The sequence below is a fragment of the Pygocentrus nattereri genome, chromosome 22, assembly GCF_015220715.1.
Source record: "Pygocentrus nattereri isolate fPygNat1 chromosome 22, fPygNat1.pri, whole genome shotgun sequence".
Taxonomy (NCBI): domain Eukaryota; kingdom Metazoa; phylum Chordata; class Actinopteri; order Characiformes; family Serrasalmidae; genus Pygocentrus; species Pygocentrus nattereri.
Genome location: NC_051232.1, coordinates 24,299,893 through 24,317,938, shown reverse-complemented (window position 1 = coordinate 24,317,938; position 18,046 = coordinate 24,299,893). Strand labels below are relative to the sequence as shown.

Here is an 18,046-nt window from a genome sequence, read left to right as displayed (position 1 = left end):
CTGTGGCCAAAAGCTACCCACTTTCATAACTGAAGATCTGACAAAAGAATATTTTTCACAAATTTGTGATATAGAAACGAAATTTATCTTCATTTAGGGATTCTATCTGATCTTACAGAATCGACGATACACACAGCTGAAAAATACGTAATCAAAATAGAATTAAAAATGTAAGTTACTTAGCTAGACAGCTACCACTGTAAGTGAAATGTCAAAACTAAGCTATAGTGTGATGAACTAGAAGTTTATAGGAAAACGTAGTAATACTGTGACACTGCCCCGGCTGTTTATCAGGGCATTGCTGCTCACCAGTATCAGTTTCCATGTCTCAAGACTTCAACAAGCGTGTGAGCCGCCCTAACATTTCTCCCCATAGTAAACAGCCACACATTTAACTTAGTCTCCTCACTATTCTTCACCAACACTGTAATATTTTATTTGGTGAGTTTTGGACTTAGGATGATAACAGAATTGTTATTCTATAATAGCAGTTTTACTAAATTCACTCCTAACTGAAAGTGTCATAGAGTGCCAAAGAGATATGATTTCCGGATGGTTCAGTAATATGGCCCCTGCTTCAGCACTGTAGTTGACTCCCAATAGCAGATTTTCTTTAATCTATGCATAACTATGATGCAAAGTCTTGCACCAGCAAAAAGGCCTCTTATCAGTGAATCTTGTTCCTTCTTTACTTGGAAAACAGGAGGAGAGTGGTGTGGGACTGGTCTTGATGGAGGAGGACAGCGGGAACGGCATGATCGTGCAGAGTATTATGGACGACGGAGCGGCCAGAAAGGTACAGGCCCCAGATCTGTTTAATGTAATACAAGTTTATTGTTGTAATTTGTGTGCATATGTGTAGGGCCTGTGGTGCAATACACAGTCACCACAGTGGTAAACATGTAGTAAAGTAAGTTGCAACTGAGTATTATATAAGAAATAAAAGAAATAAGAGACATTTACAAATGGTGTGTGTGTTCAGGAGGGCAGTATACAGGCAGAAGACAGACTGCTGGCAGTGGATGATGAAATGGTGCTGGGCTTCTCTGTGGAAAAGGTACCAAACTCACACAGCTCCTGACATTTATGCTATTCCAAAACAGCCCACGTTTTGCTTAATGTCTTTTAAACAAATAAGACATTGGCTGTTCATTGTATATATTGTTTTGTTGCCTTATCATCTTTTTGATTTTTCTGTTGATTTCTGGCATTTATTTTTTCATCCTTTTCCTTTTTTCCATATATGTACTATGTTGTATTATTAGATACAATACTCTGCAAAAGTACATGATATTTATTTGCTTTTACTATCCAGTGGCTAGTTAATCTAATTAATTCTCTGTTAGATGAAATTATATGTGCAGCAGATTGAATTTCCATGCAATGGCCGGAGTGCACTGAGACGTTCCTGAATCTGTTCTTCTAATTCAGCAATGTCCGATCTTATCCATAAAGGCCCAGTGAGGCTGCAGGTTTTCTTTCCAACAAAGCAGGACTGCACAGGATTAGTTGTTTGATGGCTGAACAATGATTAAATGATTAAACAAATGGAATCAGGTGAGCTCCTGCTCACTTGCAGCTACACCAGCCCTATGTGCATAAGACTGGACACCCCAGTTCTAACTGTATTCCTCTAACCAACATGTCAGTAATGTTTGTTTGCTTGTTTACATGAGAATGTAATGAGTCAGATGCTCACAGATTAAAAACAGTTTTGAGCATTTAATTTAAAAAAGGAGATCCAAACTCATAGTGGTTAAACAGGTGGAGGTCTAATCTGAGAAAGAACAAACAAAAGCCAAAAGGGACATCCAGGTAAAGACAAAGAATTATTATCCATGACATTGACTGACTGTGTTTTTTGTAGGTGATGTCACTGCTGAACAAACCAATGAGCTCAGTGAAGCTCACCATCTGTAGAGATGACAACACCCCAATATCAAACGTATCCAATCAGATGACCAGAGACTCAGATCCAGGTGCAGACACTTTACCCAGCATGCCCCTGACCTCAGCAACGCCACCAGAAACAGAACCAGTCAGGAGTGAGTACACAGAGAGAAGATCAAACCATTGAGAATATTTTAGTAGTGATGTACTGATGTGTCATTTCTAGGCTGATAATGATAACAGATTACTAACATGTTGAAACTGATACCAAGAACATTTTGGGATGAAAACCTCGTATCTCCAAAATGGTCACTTTACAGGAGAAGGAAAAAACAGGCTTTACTTTTAATGTAAGTCAATGGAACCAGACTTTTTCCACAGGTCATTTTGGGCCATTTCTTTTTGTCCATTCATCATGAAATTTTCATATTACGTCCAAAACTGAAAAACAACAAAATTGGAGATAGGAGGTTTTGTTCTGACAACAGCGATAAGTTCAAAGTATAATCTGTACACAAAGTAAAAAATATGACCAATACAGATAATAGTTTTAAGGAGCTAAAATTTAGACAAACAGTAACATCGGATAATATTATTTTATATTTATGTTTTAGGTTTTAATGTTATACTCTAGTAGTTTTAGTTATACAACAATATATGAATATGCAAGTTATTGTTGAAACTGATATATCTTTTAATTGTGAAATTTCACTGTCAGTTTTCATTAATCAGCAATTCATCAGAAACTCACAGTCTTAAATAATATACTTTTCTGGGGATATGTTACCCATAATTCATGGTATTTTTTTCTGGTATTATATCAGTTTTATTCATACAGTTATGTTTTGCGTTTTTTGTGTTATTTTCATGCAAAAGATTAGGTTTTTGTTATTTTAACCATGGTGGCATAACTAAAGTTTTGACGTTTGGTCCTGTCCTGAGAAGACTTTGTGTTTGATGACGTGACAAAAAAAAAAGATGCTAATTATCTTCATGTTATTAGTTTAAACTCCTGGTTGTCGATATTCGCTAATATTAATATTACTAGCCAACCAGTATATGGGTTAGGCTGTAGTTGATATAAAGTGTGAGTCAAAAGTCAGAGGACACCGTTTTGTTTTATTTTATTTTTTATGGTGTCACAAGCCTCCACGATGCGGTGCTGAAGGTGGAGTTCGTTGTGGATTTTCTCAGCATACACAATTTATTTCAGATAAAACGAATAAAAGAGATAAAAGTTAATAATGAAATAAAAAATAAAATAAAACCTGCCCTGTGACTTTTGACTCACCCTGTAAGTTGCAGTAAGTGTAAGAAAGGTTAAGTCTCTAAAGATGAACCTTTTTTTTTTCATTTTACATAAACATCCAATATAGAAAAAAATACAAGCAATAGAGTTCTTTAGCCATGAGATACATTTCAAATACACTGCTTCGTTCAAAAATGTATTCTTAATACTAAAGAGCATTAAGCCAAAAATAAAAGCCAATTTAATACAGTTGTTTAATTTTACATATAGTTCTTTACAGTTCAACAAAACTAAATCAGATGTAACTATTGGAAACATATGTATTTAGAAGACTCTTGCCATGAAAAATGGATGAATGCATGAAAATAGGCTGCCCAGTTACTGCTTGTAATTATCAGTTCAGTAATTGCAATTCCAGTATGAGGGTAATAATTACGTTTTTCCATTACTCTTGAATAATATCTCAACCACTGCACCCTCATTTCTCACCATGCACCACTACTTTTAGTGTTGTCAGCCTTGTTGTCTGGTTTATAGTTATTGATTATTTGACTGCCGTTTCCATGGTGTTTCAGGTTCCAGCAGGTCATCAACCCCTGCAACCTTGGTGTCTGACCCTGTGACCTGTCCCATCATCCCTGGCTGTGAGACCACCATTGAGATCTCTAAAGGGAGAACAGGACTCGGCCTTAGCATTGTGGGAGGCTGTGACACACTGTTGGTAAATAGACTACAAATGTTAGTGTTTGTGTTTGAGAGAGAGAGAGAAAATCTTTTTTTCCAAAAATTGTAAGACCTCTTTTTTAGTATGTAACACACATGTACTCTTATCACATACCTCCACCTACACAGTACTAATGTCAGTGTTTTTTACAGGGTGCTATAATAATCCATGAGGTGTATGAGGAGGGAGCTGCTTCTAAAGATGGCAGGCTGTGGGCTGGAGACCAGATTCTTGAGGTAAAATTCATCTACAATGTCTTCAACATTAAAACATCTACAGCTGTCAAACATCAGCATTATAGAAATATATTTAGACTGTCAAACATGTAAAATAATTAACCATGGTAAGTTGCATTCTTATGTGTTTATATAATATATTTTGTATGTCTGTGTGTGTGTATATATATATATATATATATACTGTCCAGCACTAACTCTCACTCTCATACCACTACTTTATCTCTGTTTTAAGGGGAGCTATAGTTTTACACATTGGTGTTGCTTTTGTTAGTTTGCTGCTCTTTGATGTATGCATAGTATTATTATATTAGTATAGTATTAGTGCAGTCTGCTAAATAACTGATATTGCTGCCTCAGTGATGTGTTTTGTTTGTTAATACTTGTAATACAAGTACTTCAGACTTGAAGAAACAAACGCATGACGTTGCAGTAGTTGGAAATAACTGGTTTAATCAAGAGAGCCATTACTTGATTCTGCCTTTTAAAAAGTGTTTGAATGAGAGGGCTGCAGTCATGAAATGCCGCAGTTCATTACACCTACACTATTCAGTTGTTATAATAACTAGCATATTATGATTATTTGATTATATGATCTCTCTCCAGGTGAACGGTATAGACTTGCGTATGGCAACCCATGATGAGGCCATAAATGTGCTGAGGCAGACTCCTCAGAGAGTACGTCTAACCGTGTTCCGTGATGAAGGTCAGTATAAGGAGGAGGAGCTATGGGATGTTCTCACTGTGGAGCTGCAGAAGAAACCAGGCCAAAGCCTTGGACTCAGTATTGTCGGGAGAAGGTACCAGAATAAACCCATACACTCATAACACAGCATAATCATCTATGTATATAATTAATATATATAGTTCAGAGGTGTCCAGTTTCAGTCTGGGAGGGCCGGAGTTCAGTATTGCTTGGTCATTTCTCTGCTTAAGCACATATTAAGTCTGTTAACTAAGTGCTGAGATAAATCTGGACTCCGACCTACTAAGATCCTGAACGGGAGACGCTGATATAGTTATGAAAACATTCTTTCGTCTATTTTCATATGCAACAAAGCTAGAAAGTAAATCTAGGTTCCAACCCAAACCTTGTAAAGGGGCTTTGTCAACATCTCAATTGTGAAAGGAGCTATACAAATGAAACTGAATTAAAGGTGAATTGACAAGTGAGGGAAGTTTAGAGACATCAGTGGACAAAAGCAGACACAATTCAGGGTTAAGGACGGCTGCCACTGCTAGCTTTTGCAATTCAATGTGTTTTCATCCATTTTGTAGATAACAGTCTGTTAACATGTTAGAAACTACTTAAGCAAGCCTGTTTGAGATTACTCAAGTTTTTTGCGGCATGGTTTGCCGCAAAAGTGTGTTGATTTAAACAAGCAGATTACACAGTGCTAACCTGGTGGCTACGAGCATCACTTATAAGCTATGTGGCTCATCCGCTACATTTAAGGTAGGAGGAAAAATGTGTAAATAAAATTTTTGGTCAAACCATCAACCCTAGGCTGCTACAGGGGAGCCCCTTTCTCTACTTGCCTAGCATAAGCTTCTTTGGATAGATGTAGACAAAACTGACACTTCAAAGACATTATACTATTGTTTAATTAATAATGATGTATTAATGGTGTAATGTTCCTTCTTATCCCCAGGAACGATACAGGTGTGTTTGTGTCGGACATCGTTAAAGGTGGAGTCGTAGAGAGTGATGGGCGGCTCATGCAGGGAGATCAGATTCTGTCTGTTAATGATGAGGATGTCCGATCTGCAACACAGGAGTCTGTTGCCGCCCTGCTGAAAGTAAGCAAACAAATAAGCTACAAAAACCAGAACATGTGTATAAAACTACACAGAATTTTTAAGTATCTTGAATCTGCTGTATAAATCAATAAATTAATGAATGAATTAAAGAAGAAATATATGATCAGAAACATTTTCTTACCAAGCACTTATACATCCTTACTTCAACTTTAACTAGAATTTCTCTCTCCATGCCAATGTTATATTGAGGTATAAGCCTGTAATGTGTATACTATAGTCTTAAGTTGATGCCAGATTATTTCAATGAACTTTAGATATTTCTTGTGCAATCTCTGTCTTATTAGTGTTGCGTCGGTCCAGTCAAAGTGGAGGTGGGTCGTTTTAAGGCGGGGCCATTCCACTCTGAGAGACGCATGTCTCAGGGTAGTCAGGTGGGCAGTGATTTTGGAAGAGTCCATTACACTTTGATCCATTTTGGCTAGTTTTGTAGTGGTTTGGAGCCTGCAAAACCGATGTACATATGTTTTTATGTGTAGATGAGTGAAGGTGGAAGCTGTAAGATCACCCATCAGACTTTCACCGGCTCTGGTAGCCTGCAGGGAGACTTGGAAATCCGCAGGAGTCATGAATGTAAGCTTAGTATGCTGTTGCTTCATAGCTCCAGTTCTGAACACTTATAAGTTTTAGAATTTTTATTCGTCTAACATTCATTCTTTCTTCTCTCTCAGCACTGGACCAAGATGTCAGAACTATTGAGCTGTCCAAGGTAAGATATGCTAAAGACTCATTCTTCAAGTGTTGTTGGACTTCATTGTATTATTGATCTACATGTTACACTGTGTTTTGTATGACTGTCACACATACAGGTGTGTGTACACTTACTGGCCACTTTATTAGACATTCCTACCTTGTTGGTACACCTTGTACATAAATCTTTTTAGACACCACAAACTATTTATGCTGTTTTGTCAGATTTCATCACTGATTTCAAATATGCATTTAAAACCTGAACATTTCAGGTTTATAACTGTCTCCCCATTTAAATTGGTAGGAGTCTGGTCTTTTATAAGTGGAAATAACTGTCCAGGGGCATTTTCAAGATGGCCACTGAGTGAACAGACTTTCATCTAAGAAACTTGATGTTAGTCATCAACTAGCTTTTCATTTGGAGATCAGTCAGGACCTACTAGATATTTTGGTTGGTGGACTATTCTCAACTCGGCAGTGACACTGAGATGTTTATAAACTCCAGCAGCACTGCCGTGTCTGTTCCACTCATACCGGCACCACACACACTACCATGTGAATGCCACTGTTGTTCTTAGAATGATCCAACTCACAAATAATATCTGGTCAGTGGTGGTCCTATGGTGGCCTATTTCCATAGATAAATTGGTTAGCAACAGATGGAACTAAAATCTGTGATTGTGCACTTAAATGGTTGGTATTCCTGATAAAATGGCCAGTGAGTGTAGTACAAGGTAGGTGGACTGAAAAAACTCACAACTCAGTGTGTGAATGTTATGTTTGTGTCTGTGTGTTTCAGGGGCCATCTGACTCCCTGGGCATCAGTATAGCCGGCGGTGTGGGCAGTCCTCTGGGAGATGTGCCTATATTCATTGCCATGATGAACCCTGCTGGTTTAGCTGCACAGACACAGAAACTCAGAGTGAGTTTGTTTTTGTGTATCATATTTATGTTCTCTCTCTCTCTCTCTGCTAACATTGTAGTCTAGTGGGTTAAAAAGTGGGTTAATGTGCCTTTAAATTAAATGAAACTTAACAATACATCAGTCTCATTCACATTACGTGTTGGTCCAAGGTCACAGTGAATCTGAAATACATTACGTATTTCTGAAGTAGCAGCAGTAGTGAGAGGAACTTTAGAACAGCAGAATGAACAGTTGATCAGAGGAGGGTGAATGATGTTCATCTTAGCATGACATTTTCTGTCCATCAACTCAAAGTGTCTGCAGTACGCGTCTCATGCAAGCTGCTTGGGTTCTGGTTTCAAATTTAGCCGGACCTGTTGGGCTGGGTGTGATTTCGAAGTTGTGGGCTTGCTTCTGGCTTCAACTTCATGCTTGTGCAGACCACTAGTTAAAATTATTCCAATCAACTGCAATCATCATTATTTTTTATCTCTCTCTCAGGTTGGTGATAGGATTATATCTATCTGTGGCACATATACAGATGGTATGGCTCATAGTCAAGCTGTATCACTGCTGAAAAACACCACAGGGACCATACAACTGCAGGTACACATAAACACAACACGCAAACTCATTCAGTATCACTCTGTGATGTGCAGCATTCATTTTTTTTGGTTGATCTTTGTATGTAGGTTGTAGCTGGTGATACTACAGTGACTGGTCCCCCACCAGATCAAACACCTGGACTGACCACAAGCAGTATCTTCCACGATGACCTGGGGTGTGTATCAGCTTACACACATACAGATACAGAGCTTTTCTTGTCCAAATGTGCTAAAAAAATACGCTAAATAAATATTTTTTTCCCTGGTAATTTTGGACCATCTCAGTGAACTATGGTTAATTTTATTCTAGAATGTTCACACAAAACAGCAGGTTCAAATGATGTTAAAAAAAGGAGATTTTGATATGATAGCAACCACATGGTACTTAAATGTTGTTACTGGAGTTATATCACAAAATCTAACAGACAAAATTTTCACATATAGTTTGTTTTAAAAAAACCGAACCGAGTTCTGTTAAAGTGAACCTGGAAGGGAACCCACTGCAAATGACCTCATTTCATTTTGTGTTCACACTGTAAGTGACCTCTAAAGAGGACTCAGTTTTCTTTCTGGTCCTTTGAGACCACTTTTTGTTCAGACCACCACTCCATTAGAACTTGGACCCCTTTCACAGCACTCATGGCTCACAAAGTGAGTTCTCTTACAAATCCAAACTATCAGGTGACAAGAAGAACCATCAGACCCGTCTGCTGCTCTTCTATTGGCTGTCCTGAAATGATTGGCCAAAGTGCATTGCGCAAAATAGTAAAAATGGCCCTGGGTCTGCTGGGATGGGCTCTGTTTTTGGCTGTGCTCTTCACTGAAGATCCACCTGGCAAATTTTCATTAATTCAGTGTTTAGTGTGAAAGTAGCTGAAAACTGCGTTGCGTGGCCAGCTCGAGCCTTTAACACCGTAAAACCATGCAAGCTCTCACATCTTATCGCTTTACTATGTCAGCACTGCTGTCTGTCTCAGATCACAGACAGACTTTACCCTGAGTAGAACCTTATAAATGATGCTTGGTCTGTTTTACCTGCTGAATTGCTGAAGACTGGCTGTGTGAACGCCGAGCCTCGAGGTCTTCTCCGTAAAGCAAAGCTGAAGCGGATTGGGGCCGTTTTGTTTTCATAACGCACAAATTAATCGAACCACAAAACGAACTTGAGGCCGTTTTGAGGAGTCTGAGTTCATTGGGTGTGTTCACATATGCAAAGGAAACCATGACTCATGCGCTGAAACGGACCAGGTGTGAAAACACCCTAATTGTGTGTGTGTGTGTACATTTGTGTCTCCAAAGTCCTCCTCAGTGTAAGACGATTAGTTTGGAGAGAGGGCCGGACGGTCTGGGCTTCAGTATAGTGGGCGGCTTTGGCAGCCCCCATGGAGACCTGCCCATCTATGTCAAAACTGTGTTTGGAAAGGTAAAACGCTTTATTCTGAATTTATAATAATAATCTTTGGTTATATACCACTTTTCATGCCAGTGGCAGCTCAAAGACCTTTACAGACAAGTGATAAAGTTTAACAGTAATACAAGAAATACTAAGTACTAATTTAAAATAAAATAATTTAAAATAAAACTAATTTAATTTAAAATCATTAAAAAAAAAAAAAACAGATCAAATTAAAAAGATAAATATCAAAAGCCATAGAGTTTACTTAGCTTTAATTAAACTCTAATTAATTAAATGCTAAGCTAAAGACATGTTTTTAAATGTTTCTTAAAAGTGAGCACTGAGCTTGACTATCTAATAGAAGGTGGAATTAAGTTCTACAGTTTAAAAGCCTGAACTGAGAGTCTCTCCACATTTTCTCAATTTTATGGAGGGTATTTGCAGAAGGCCAGTATCTGCAGATCTAAGATCACTTGCTAGAACATAAACAGACATTCAGAGAACTAAGTATGCACTTTAAGATCATATAGAGCGGTAAAAACTAATAACAGAACTTTAAATTCTATCCTGAAAGATACAGGCTGCCAGTGCAGTTCTTTGAAAATGGGATTGATATGATCTTTTTGTTTTGTTTTTGTTAGGAATTTAAACTCACAATGTATTGAATTCTGGATCATTCAGTTATTGTGTGAGGAAAAAATAATACAACTTTGATACACAGTACTATTTAAAAATTTGGAGTTTTATATCACATAAAGCCAATTTTGTAGCAGATACATGTATAAGACAATTCTTACATGATAGTAATACTGTATAACTTCATGTACATCAAATCATTTTAGGAAACTAAAAAAACAAAGAAATGTTAGAGATATTTAGAATGATAAACAGAGCTGTAGAAGACTCCATGCATGAGAAAGCTGTGTAGCTCTGAGAAGTTATAATAAAATTGACACCCACCTGACAAAAATGACGGGACTGTAATTAGATAATTGTAGTGTATTGTTGATCATCAAACAATTTTCAAATATGAAATATTGAATTAAGCCTCTGAAATGCCTTATGGTGCCTATTAATGTATAATCTTCATTTGTTATTGGATAAAACAACCGTTTATTTCAGTTGATCCCAAATGTTTCAATATATATTATATGCATACTAATACAAATACTTTGTGTGCAGGGCGCAGCAGCGGAGGACGGGCGTCTGAAGCGCGGTGATCAGATCGTTGCTGTTAACGGTCAGAGTTTAGAGGGAGTTACACATGAGGAAGCAGTTGGCATTCTGAAGAAAACCAAAGGCACCATCACTCTCACTGTGCTTTCATAGAGAGAGATACACTGAACACAGATGTAATTTCATGCACACAACAGTCATATACAACATTCTCACAAGACACTTTGAATTTTGCTCATACAAACCACATCCACACGGTCACTGTTGCACTCTGATTAAAATGGCTTGTGTGCTTTTATTCAGACATGTATTAGCTCTTGTGATCTACAGAGAGCACTCAAGTAGAGCCATTAGTAACACTGGCTCAAGCTGCCTACACAATGTGATGTTTATCATTGATGCTGTAGAAATGTTAAACGTACCCCAGATATCGTTTTTACTATGATTAGTATGCTGTTTTAAATGTAAAGCCCCTTCTAAAACTGTTGCTTTTGTCCTAAACTGTGCTGATATCAGTACTGGGTAGTTGAATAACTAAGCTACTGTTTACCAGCCACCTTCATCAGTAGCCTTTTTCCATCGTGAAACATCATCATGAATACTTCTTATAGTCTGTCCAGCTTAAATTAGTTCTGCATTAATATCATTACTCTGCTCATCTTCAGAGAGTAAATTTCCACCTCAAATTCAGTGCTGCATCAGTTCAATGAGGAGACATGACCTCATATTGATTAGGATATGATTCAGTGCTTAATGTTTTCTAAAAGCTTGAAGGTAGTGAAGTACCTTTCTTAATGTAGTTTTAATATAAAACTTCCATAACACCTTTTGTTAATTTAGGTTGTTGTTTTTTGTTTCCTTTTTTATTCTGTAAACATTCTAAGAAATAAGTACTTTAGGCAATACTCCTAGTCCTAGACTGCAAAAAATGGCTAGCCACGACTTCTGACTAGATTACGTCCTCTGAAAGACAATCTGACTGCTGGTCTTAGCGATCATAATTATGTGAATGCTTTGAAGAGATACTCTGTTATAATAAGAAGTATGAAGTGGGAGAATTATTTAGCCATCCAAACTGTGTTATTTATGAACCAGAGAGACTATTAAAGACATCTGAGTCTTAAATGCAGGTATTAATGAGAAACAAATGGATTAACTGTCTGTTATATATTTGTTAGATCTGGCTGCTAATTCACACCATGTCTTTATTTAATGCTATTTACAGTATTCATGCTAATGTTCATCATGTGTTTTTCTGTCAGTGTGGATTATGTTGCAGTTAGAGAAATGAATCTCTACACACAAGCAATTCTGAAACCCAGTATTGAGTTTTTTTTTCTGCAGCTAAATGAATAAAAGTGACCTTCAGTGGATTATGTCCGTCACCACAAACTCCTTTTACTTTGCTTTATTGTATGGATTACAAAAAAGAGCAATACAGTCATAAAAAACAATGACACTTTTTTTAAGTAGTTTCAGTGCTGACAATGTTGATGAAAAGAAAATCTTAGAAATACACATGTACAATGCCATGAGTCACTCCCTTGTAACAATGCAGTGCAGTATTATCATCTGTACAGTCCTGAAGCTTAGGCATTCATTTAAAATCATGGAAAAATAGACTATATGGCACTGTAGGACATTCTTTACTACTCTAAAAGCTATGGCACTTCTGTTGCAACTTTACTCACTTCTGTCAACAGGGGGCGGAATTGGCTGGACATGTATGATACTCCACCCCAAATCTTGTTTTTGTTTCTGTGATCGAGAGAGGTTAGGGGAGACAAAGCTTTACTATTCTAACAGGTTAAAGGAGTGCAGCAGGATTTTTAACCTAATCTCTACCTGCAGCACCAACTTCATTAAATACATTTCCTTCATTCTACACACAGTCCATTTGATCAGCTCTGCCTACCATATAGATGTACTTTGTAGTACCACAATTACAGAGTGTATTTTATCTGTTTCTCTGCAGAATTTGTTAGCCCTCCTCTACCTCACTCATCTATAGTCAGGACCCGCACAGGACCATCAGTGAGCAGGTATTATTTGGGTGGTGGATCGTTCTCAGCACTGCAGTGAAACTGACGTGGTAGTATGTTAGTGTGTGTTGCTCTGGTTGGTAGGAGTGTCTAATAGAGTGGACAGTGAGTGGACACAGCGTTTGAAAATTGCAGCGCCACTGCTGTCTGATCTACTCATACCACCACCACACACTACTATGTCAGTGTCATGAAGTGGCTTGTTGGTGTATTTTACAGAGTAAGCGCATGTTGTTGGGCGGAACCTGTAAAAACCCTGCCCACACTACTATGTTGCTTGCAGATTCTCTAGTCAGTTAATACATGTTCCCTGAAATGCACTATTGGCATAAGTGCTCAATAGAATTCAGGACTTGCCCGAATGGCTTCTATTATAAGTGTGTTCAGAGTCAACAGATTTTCTGCAGGAATCTCTTCAAAATTGTCTGTGGTCAACTGTGCAGAACAGGTACAGCAGATAGACACTAGGTTGAAGAAAATACTGGAGTACCTGTTTAAAATGGTAAATCTTTCTCTTTAGTCTGGGTTCTTGTCTACAGTGGTAAATTGTGCTACTGAGCGGAAAAAAGATTCTCCGGAAAATTGTGTGTGAAAATACACATTTACTGGCCAGTAGGGATTGCAGGCCGAGCATGCTTGCCCTTTTTTAGTCATGTTCTCTCTCTCGCGCTCTCTCGCTCTACACATGTAACCTCGTTTAAAATCAGCAGTCTTTCTGAACAGACATGGGATTTTCTGAAAAAGTAAAAAACAAAAATAATAATTACCAAAAGTATCACCAAAAAAAAACCCCAAAACATCTACATTCATATCACTGCAAAAATAGAACTCCACAAGTTCCACCCTCAAGCTTAACAAAGAAAAAGGAGAGACAGAGCAATGGATGAGTACTTCGTTGTTAGTCCACAGTAACTATATCTACTGCTACAGCATATCATCAGAGAGAAAACAGAAAGAGACCCTGAATTCTTGATTGACAAAAATACTAAGTCTATATACAAAACCAGCACGATGAGCTATAAATAAAATAAAATGCTAAAAAACTATCCACAGCAAAACATACAAGTTCAGCTAATAAACAAACAAATTTTTTTCCAGTTTTACTTCATGTAATACCTTAAGCAGAAGAAGAGAATAGAAGGCCATGGATTAGCAGTGCTGTTTAGAGCTGCACAATATCTTGTTTGTTAAAGGAGAGAATTCCCCAGATTCAAACAGTCATTCAAAGTAGGTCAAGGTGAAATGCTCCATTTTTGAGACTCCAGATTCCAGCACAGTTTGGAGATTTTTCTCTTCAAACTGACCTGATCCCACGGACCAATGAACTGCCAGGTTTTGGAATATTTGGAATGTTAGAGCAGGGGATCAGCAAACAGTGCTGGACTCTAGCTCTCAGTTCCTTGGTTTTGGTTTTACCCTTTAAGGTTCCAGGCTTTTTACATACTAAGGCTTATAATTCAGTAACTACAGGGACTTCAATGCAAACTGGTTCGTAGGTTATAGAAGTGTGAAATAAAATGTGTCTGCTGGTGGGCCCTGGCAATTTAAGGGGTTAATGCCTCCAAAAGCTCTTTGATAGAATGTCATCACAAGAAATGGCTATGAACATGACACGTGGTCAGATAAACATGCTGAAGCCACATGTAGATTCACTAGTCATTTGGATAGTAAATAAAATGTACGTACTGTTGACATTGCAACCCTTGGTCTTTACATTGGAGAAACATTAATAATTGTCCAACTGCCTGAAGCAAGTAAAACTCCAAATTGGGACAGTAATTGATATTGCTGTCCTTTGCTCTTACATGCAAACACCCCCTCAGCATGGAAAAAATGGTGTAATCTAGTTATTCACCAAGTGAATATTCACTGGGCAACAAAGCTTGTTGGAAACTTTATTCTCAACCACATCAGACACTTCAGAAAAACATCCCTAGTGTTTCCCAAGTGTTTCAATGTCAAATCATTGACATTGGTTGAAAAAAAATGTGGACTCTCATTAATCACGTCACATAAGCGGTTTACCAGTGTGCTTTTTTTTTTTATACATTAGTATAAAAAAAGTCCATTCCTGGATAGGGGCCTTGTCGTTGCGGAAGGGCTTGTGTGGTCTAGGGATCTTCAGAGCTAAGTCGTCGGGAGCAATATGCTCCTGGTAGGGTCTCCCAGGGCGAACAGGTCTGGAGTGAAGACCCAGACTAACACGATCCAGTTCTCCATGCACATCGGGCACAAGAAATCGTGTACCCTGCCGGGAAAGGGTCACCGGGACCTACCCCTGGAGCCAGGCCTGGGGGTAGTGTTCCACGGCGAGCGCCTGGTGGCCGGGCAGCCCACGTAATCCGGCCGGGCTCAGCCCGAAGAGGCAACGTGGGGAGGCCATGTGGGCCCACCACCCGCAAGGTCCAGCAAGGGGGAGCGGTGCAGTGCCATATTGGCAGTGGGAGATTGCGGGGAGGCCCTAGTTGGCCTAGGCCACTGCAGCAGAAACTAGCTCTTGGTACATGGAATATAACCTCACTGGGGGGGAAGGAGCCGGAACTTGTGCAGGAGGTTGAGAGGTACCAACTAGATATAGTTGGGCTCACCTCCACCCACAGTGTCGGCTCTGGAACCAAACTCCTGGATAGGACTTGGTCTCTCTTCTACTCAGGGGTTGCACAGGGTGAGAGGCGCCGGGCAGGTGTGGGGATACACACAATTCCCCGGCTGGTGACCAGGCAGTTGGAGTTTGTCCCGGTGGACGAGAGGGTCGCCTCAATGCGAATTAAAATCGCAGAGAGGAAAACTTTGACTGTTGTCTGTGCATATGCACCAAACAACAGGTCAGAGTATTCAGCCTTCCTGGAGCGAGTGGGTGGGGTTCTGGAAAGGGTCCCGCCTACAGACTCCATAGTCCTACTGGGAGACTTCAATGCTCACATTGGCAATGACTGGGAGACCTGGGGTGGCGTGATTGGGAAGAACGGCCTGCCCAATCTAAACCCGAATGGTGAGTTGTTATTGGACTTCTGTGCCAGGCATGGATAGTCCATAACGAACAAAAAGTTCGAACACAAGGATGTTCATGAGTGTACATGGTACCAGAGCTCCTTGGGTCAAAGGTCAATGATTGACTTTGTTGTCGTTTCATCTGACTTGGGACCATATGTTCTGGACACTAGGGTGAAGAGAGGTGCTGAGCTGTCAACTGATCACCATCTGGTGGTGAGTTGGATCATATGGCAGGGAAGACTGATGGTCAGACCCAGTAGGCCCAAGCGAATAGTGAGGGTGTGCTGGGAACGACTTTCATAGGCCCCTGTTCGGAATGATTTCAACTCCCACCTCCGGGAGAGCTTTTCTCACGTCCCGGAGGAGGTAGGGGACATGGAGTCTGAATGGACCCTGTTCAAAACCTCCATTGTGGAAGCTGCCAGGCGTAGCTGTGGCCAAAAGCTTGTGGGTGCCTGTCGGGGCAGTAACCCAAGAACCTCCTGGTGGACACCGGTGGTGAGGGAGGCCGTCAAGCTGAAGAAAGAGGCCTTTAGGGACTGGTTGGCCCAAAGGACTCCCGATTCAGCAGATAGGTACCGACAGGCAAAAAAGGTGGCAGTTGCAACGGTGGCAGAAGCAAAATCCAGGGCATGGGAGGAGTTTGGTGAGGCCTTGGAAAAAGACTTTCGTTTGGCCTCAAAGAGGTTCTGGACAACTGTCCGGCGACTCAGGAGGGGTCGGGGTGGCTGCACCCAAGCTGTATTCGGCAAGGGTGGAGAAACTCTGACTTCGAATGAGGATATTGTCGGTCGGTGGAAGGAGCACTTCTTAATCCGGGAGACGTGCCTCCCTCACGGGAGTCAGGGCCAGAGGCTTCTGGGGTGTCAAGTTCCATTTCCCTGGTGGAGGTCACTGAGGTAGTTGGTAAGCTCCTCAGTGGTAAAGCACCGGGGGTGGCTGAGATTCGTCCAGAAATGCTTAAGGCTCTGGATATTGTGGGGCTGTCATGGCTAACACGCCTTTGCAATATTGCATGGACCTCAGGAACAGTACCCTTGGACTGGCAGACTGGGGTGGTGGTCCCTATTTTTAAAAAGGGGAACCGGAGGGTGTGTGCCAATTATCAGGGTATCACACTGCTCAGCCTTCCTGGGAAAGTCTATGCCAAGGTGCTGGAAAGGAGGCTCCGACCGATAGTTGAACCTCAGATTGAGGAGGAACAATGTGGATTCTGTCCCGGCCGTGGAACAATGGATCAGCTTTTCACCCGCTCACAGATTGTTGAGGGGGCATGGGAGTTTGCCAACCCAGTCTACATGTGTTTTGTGGACTTGGAGAAGGCTTATGAGGCCGGAGGGTGGCGTCTCTGCTATTTGCAGATGATGTTGTTCTTTTGGCGGAATCACATGGATGCCTCCAACGCTCGCTGGAGCGGTTGGCAGCTGAGTGTGAAGCGGTTGATATGCGGATCAGCACTTCCAAGTCTGAGTCCATGGTCTTGGCCCGGAAAAGGATGGCATCCCCACTCCAGGTAAGGGGAAAGGACCTACCCGAGGTGGAGGAGTTTAAGTATCTTGGGGTCTTGTTCACGAGTGATGGGAAGAGGGATCGTGAGATCGGCCGTAGGCTGGGACAGGCGGCAGCAGTAATGCGGTCACTGTACTGGACTGTAGTGGTGAAGAGGGAGTTGAGCCAAAAGGCGAAGCTCTCTGTTTACCGGTCGATCTACATCCCAACCCTCACCTATGGTCATGAGCTGTGGGTAATGACCGAAAGAACGAGATTGCGAATACAAGCGGCGGAAATTAGCTTTCTTCGTCAGGTGGCGGGCTACACGCTCTGCGATAGAGTGAGGAGCTTGGTCATCCGGAAGGAGCTCAGAGTAGAGCCGCTACTCCTCCGCATTGAGAGGAGCCAGCTGAGGTGGTTCGGGCATCTGATCCGGATGCCTCCTGGACGCCTCCCGGTGGGGGTGTTCCAGGCACGGCCTACCAGGACAAGACCCCGGGGTCGCCCTAGGACCCGCTGGAGGGATTATGTCTCCAAGTTGGCCTGGGAGCGGCTTGGGGTCCCCAGGAATGAGGTGGAGGAAGTTGCGGGGGACAGGGTCATCTGGGATTCTCTGCTCTCCCAACTGCTACCGCGACCCTGTTTGGACTAGCGGGCAATGACGATGATGATGATGAGTATAAAAAGTATAGTATATCGCAATCATCATACATCCCAATACAAATGCAATATGGTCAAGCAGGTATTATGGCATATGAAAACAGGACCAGCGCTTGAGAGCCTTACCAGCATGACCTAGCATGATTTTGCATGTTAACCAAAGCATTTGTG

At 40.8% G+C, this 18,046-nt stretch overlaps 1 protein-coding gene across 7 annotated transcripts in view; it reads left to right on the top strand.

The window, feature by feature from the left end:
• LOC108427444 (multiple PDZ domain protein) overlaps nt 1-12,080 on the top strand; it is a 78,865-nt gene extending 66,785 nt beyond the window's left edge. For all 7 annotated transcript variants that reach the window (XM_017697598.2, XM_017697596.2, XM_017697593.2 and 4 more), the window contains 15 exons: nt 704-796; nt 983-1,057; nt 1,868-2,045; nt 3,715-3,860; nt 4,016-4,099; nt 4,706-4,899; nt 5,752-5,899; nt 6,205-6,291; nt 6,397-6,490; nt 6,589-6,626; nt 7,407-7,529; nt 8,013-8,117; nt 8,204-8,292; nt 9,416-9,539; nt 10,695-12,080. In XM_017697598.2, coding sequence (XP_017553087.2) covers nt 704-796; nt 983-1,057; nt 1,868-2,045; nt 3,715-3,860; nt 4,016-4,099; nt 4,706-4,899; nt 5,752-5,899; nt 6,205-6,291; nt 6,397-6,490; nt 6,589-6,626; nt 7,407-7,529; nt 8,013-8,117; nt 8,204-8,292; nt 9,416-9,539; nt 10,695-10,841 — 1,725 coding nt within the window. In that variant the 3' untranslated portion in view covers nt 10,842-12,080. The remainder of the gene's footprint in view (nt 1-703; nt 797-982; nt 1,058-1,867; nt 2,046-3,714; nt 3,861-4,015; nt 4,100-4,705; nt 4,900-5,751; nt 5,900-6,204; nt 6,292-6,396; nt 6,491-6,588; nt 6,627-7,406; nt 7,530-8,012; nt 8,118-8,203; nt 8,293-9,415; nt 9,540-10,694) is intronic.
• Nucleotides 12,081-18,046: the final 5,966 nt, after the last annotated feature.